Source organism: Gadus chalcogrammus, chromosome 13 (assembly GCF_026213295.1).
Source record: "Gadus chalcogrammus isolate NIFS_2021 chromosome 13, NIFS_Gcha_1.0, whole genome shotgun sequence".
NCBI classification, from domain to species: domain Eukaryota; kingdom Metazoa; phylum Chordata; class Actinopteri; order Gadiformes; family Gadidae; genus Gadus; species Gadus chalcogrammus.
The window spans coordinates 1,394,317-1,398,048 of NC_079424.1; the positions used below are offsets into that span (position 1 = coordinate 1,394,317).

Genomic DNA, 3,732 nt, shown 5'->3' on the forward strand with positions numbered 1-3,732 from the left:
ATATAGGATTTTTAAGGCCGATACCGATACGAATATTTTGTGATTTAAAAAGCCGATATGCCGATATATCGGCCGATATTTATAAAAAAAAAAAAAAAAAAAAAAGATTACCCTAACATTGGTTATTTGTAGTTATTTATGAGTCCTCACTAAAATAACAAGGTAATGCAGCTTAAAAATAAATTTTATTTTATTGTTTTATTGGCACAACAGAAAAGAACATCAAAATATATTAAAGTTCTGATGAATAAAGTGCTTAGAACAAAAACACAATAACAAGTATCAATAGACTTGGTAAGCTTCTTAAATATAACTTTGAACAAGACTGGAAAAAAATATTCTGTTAAGTTCAATAACTTCTGATAAATAAAAACAGCAAATATAAACTGAACTGAAAACAGTCAGTCCTCAATAGCTCCAGTCCAGCAGAGGCAGGTTGTAGTACAAGAAGCAAAGTTTCTCTGCATTCTCTCCTTTCAAAGAGCTTCGCCTATCCTCATAAATATTCCCTATGGTGCTGAACACTCTTTCGCTCGCCACAGAGGAGGGTGGACAGGAGAGGTACTGCCTTGCTAAGGCTGACAGTCTGGTGAAACGGTTGGTGTTGTGTTTCCACCAATCGTATGGATTTCCACTCTTTCTGTCAATGACAGGCTCTCTGAGGTACCGTTCAAGCTCTTCGATTATCCCCTCTGGTTCCACTGCCTCAATGGTGGAAGGAAGGAGCACAGTGTCGTATAGCGAGTCTAAGAGACTGGGTACTTGGTCCTCTGTTCTCAGCCTTTTGGGGTTGCTCTCCTCAGATGGAGTTTCAGTGGCAGAATCTGGTGGACTGGTCTCCATAGCCTCTTCCAACCAGGTTTTCACTTTTGTCAGCATTTCTGGTACCAAAGGACGCTCTTTGTATCTTGGGTCAAGGACACAGGCAAGCACCACCTCTTTAGAGTCCTTCACTTTTGAAAACCTTTTCTGCAAGCTATTCAGCATGGTTTTTCTCATGGTTTGAATACCCCTGGTGGTTGGTCCCTCTGACTCCAGTAAACGGTGCAACACTACTGTGCATGGTAGAATGCAGGATGTGGATGAGTCTGCTCTACTGAATTCCAGTGTCACCTCCTCCAGTGGTCCAAGGGTCTCTGCCAGGTTCGATGCAATGGACCATTCCTCTGCTGACAGACATGAGAAATGTCCATGGTCGCTAGCATATGCAGTGATTGCTCTTTTTTGTTCGAGCATCCTCACCAGCATGTGTAGTGTAGAGTTCCACCTTGTCTGTATTGCCTGTATGATAGAATGCTGTGGGACACCTAGCTCCTCCTGAATTTTAGACAGGCGTTGTACTGCCGTAACAGAGTGGTGGAAGTGTGTAGCAATTTTCTTGAGCTTTGCCAGAATGTCCACCACCACTCTCTGGGAACTGAGGCCATCATTTATAACCAGGTGCAGTATGTGAGCACTGCAGCTCAGGTCTGGCATCTCAACAAGGCGCATGCCTTTCACCATATTTGCCCCACTGTCCCTGAGCACAAGCGTGACCCGCTCCACATCAATTTCCCATTCCTGAAGCATGGACAGAAATGTCTCTCCAATGTACTGTCCTGTGTGGGACTGTGTCAAGGATTTAACATTCAAGACAAGTTGGACCTTTTTCCAATTCTGGTCAATGAAATGAGCAGTCAAGCTCATGAGTGCTTCGTTTGAACCTGACCAACAGTCAGTGGTAAAGGAAATGCTCTTTCCTGCATTTTCAACTGACAGCAGTTTCTGTATTTTGCTGACGACTCCTGTATACATCTCGTCCATCTTCTTTGTGCGGAAAAATTTCTCTGTTTTTAATGGGTATCTGGGCTCTGCCTTGGCCATAACCCTTTTAAACCCTGCACCCTCAACAACTGAAAAAGGCAGGATGTCAGTGGCTATCATCTCCATCAGGAGTTTGTCCATTTCTTCAGTTCTTGGATCATTTGGAGTCCATTTTATGGTTTTCTCCAACACTTGTTTTAGGGTTGGCTGTGTCAATGTTGTGGTTGGAAGTTGAACTTGAGGCTGTGCATCTTTTTGCGCCTTGTGGTAGATGTCTTGGTGTTTTGATTTAAGGTGTGCCCACAAGTTGGATGTATTTTTAAATTTGAGGCTGCCAGATCCCTGGCTCACAGAGGCTGTACAGATGTTGCATGTGATTGTATTTGATGGGCCTTTTGTGAAATACTCCCATACTTGACTTCGGCCACGATTTGCCATCTGTCAAAATACATACTAAATAAAAACAAAATTTTTGCTTCTACAGACACAACTATTACTACTACTATTATTATTATTATAATTATTGACAGTAATAATTAAAAGAAAATCGATGATGATATCATCATGTACTTGGAACTGAACAATAATATCAGGGTAACTCTCTCTTACAGTTAATAATAATTAAAACAACTTGTCAAGATCTAGAAATTATTTTAAATGTACATACATTTTCACATCTGTGCATCTGTGAAAATGCATACTTGGACACAGTAAGTATTTTCACAGAGCAAAAGAGTCTGAAGCAGCATTTTACATAAAGTAGGTTTATTCACTGTTTAGTTTGCTAAATTTAGTCTCCTTTTTGACGAATTAATTTGGACTAATACATGTTATAAGAGGAATAGAGCCGCGTTACGTGTGTGTGGTAAAAGCGCGCGCGCATGTGCGCACGCGCGACCGCGCATGTGCGCGCGCGCGACCGCGCAAGAAAGACGTTTAAAAAAAAACATAGTTTTCTAAATAACGGGCCGGGAGAGATGATACGTCTCATTGCTGTAATGCTATTAAAGAAATGCATCTTCAGTCACATTGTCAAGAGTTAAACCGACAGTCAGTCAACTATACTGTAACAATTAATGTTGGCTAAATCCATTTCACTCTCATCTAACACGTAACAACAGCAAAACTGGACATGGTAGTCTTGAATTAAGTCATGCTTATCGACTTTAGAGAATTGATGGGGTTGTTATTTTAATTGTTATTCAAGCAATGTAGGCCTATGTCTCGTGAGTCGTGACCGTTGCCAACTTACCATGAACGCACTTGCACACATGAACAACACCACACCGATGATCTCCGTCGATCTCCGTCATTCACTCTGCCTGAATCAGCGGGTTTGGGACGTTAGAGCGCCCCCTGGTGGACGAACTATGCAACGCCAATACATTTTTTTTTTTTTATATTCATTTATCGGCCATTATTTTGCCGATACCGAATAGTTTGATAAATGCCTAATATCGGCCGATAATATCGGCCCGCCGATATATCGGTCGGGCTCTACTATGTACTGCGCAAGTCGAACAAGCAAATTGGCTTCAGGTGGATGTAGAACATCAGATGGTTGCCCATCATCATAAGAGTCGGTATCGATGCCGTGGGTGTCACATTCGTCTTTACTTTTCTTCAGTTGTTTGAGATGAGTTTAAAAAATGCCATTTTGCTATAGCAATTTGTGGTCAGGAAGATGTATGTTTGCAAAAAGCACAGTGCCAGGTCTTGAATATCTTGTTCTACTGGACAATCACTCTGCCCAAACGAGCTGAACAGGGTTTGTGGTTGATGGACTGATATATTTTCTTTTTATGCGTCTTCTCCAGCCCAAACCTCTTTTCTTAAAGAGGACCATCTTTCTCTGTCGCTCACATCAGTTTTGGCGAAGCCATGTTGTCATTGTACTCAACAAATCATTTTGTTTGTACCTATCTATAC

General features: G+C 41.4%; 1 protein-coding gene across 1 annotated transcript; it reads right to left on the reverse strand.

The window, feature by feature from the left end:
* Positions 1-338: 338 nt before the first annotated feature.
* On the reverse strand, positions 339-3,306 carry LOC130402635 (zinc finger BED domain-containing protein 4-like). Its single transcript, XM_056606883.1, has 2 exons — positions 3,056-3,306; positions 339-2,241 (listed from the first exon to the last, which is right to left on the reverse strand). The coding sequence occupies exons 1-2, from the start codon at positions 3,074-3,076 to the stop codon at positions 409-411; spliced, it is 1,854 nt and encodes a 617-aa protein (XP_056462858.1). The 5' UTR covers positions 3,077-3,306; the 3' UTR covers positions 339-408.
* Positions 3,307-3,732: the final 426 nt, after the last annotated feature.

Excerpts from the sequence above, each read along its gene's own strand:
- LOC130402635 (XM_056606883.1), bottom strand. The coding sequence starts at position 3,076 with ATGTGTGCAAGTGCGTTCATG. Across the intron at positions 2,242-3,055 it reads TGTGTGCAAGTGCGTTCATG|ATGGCAAATCGTGGCCGAAG; the intron begins GTAAGTTGGCAA and ends GTATTTTGACAG.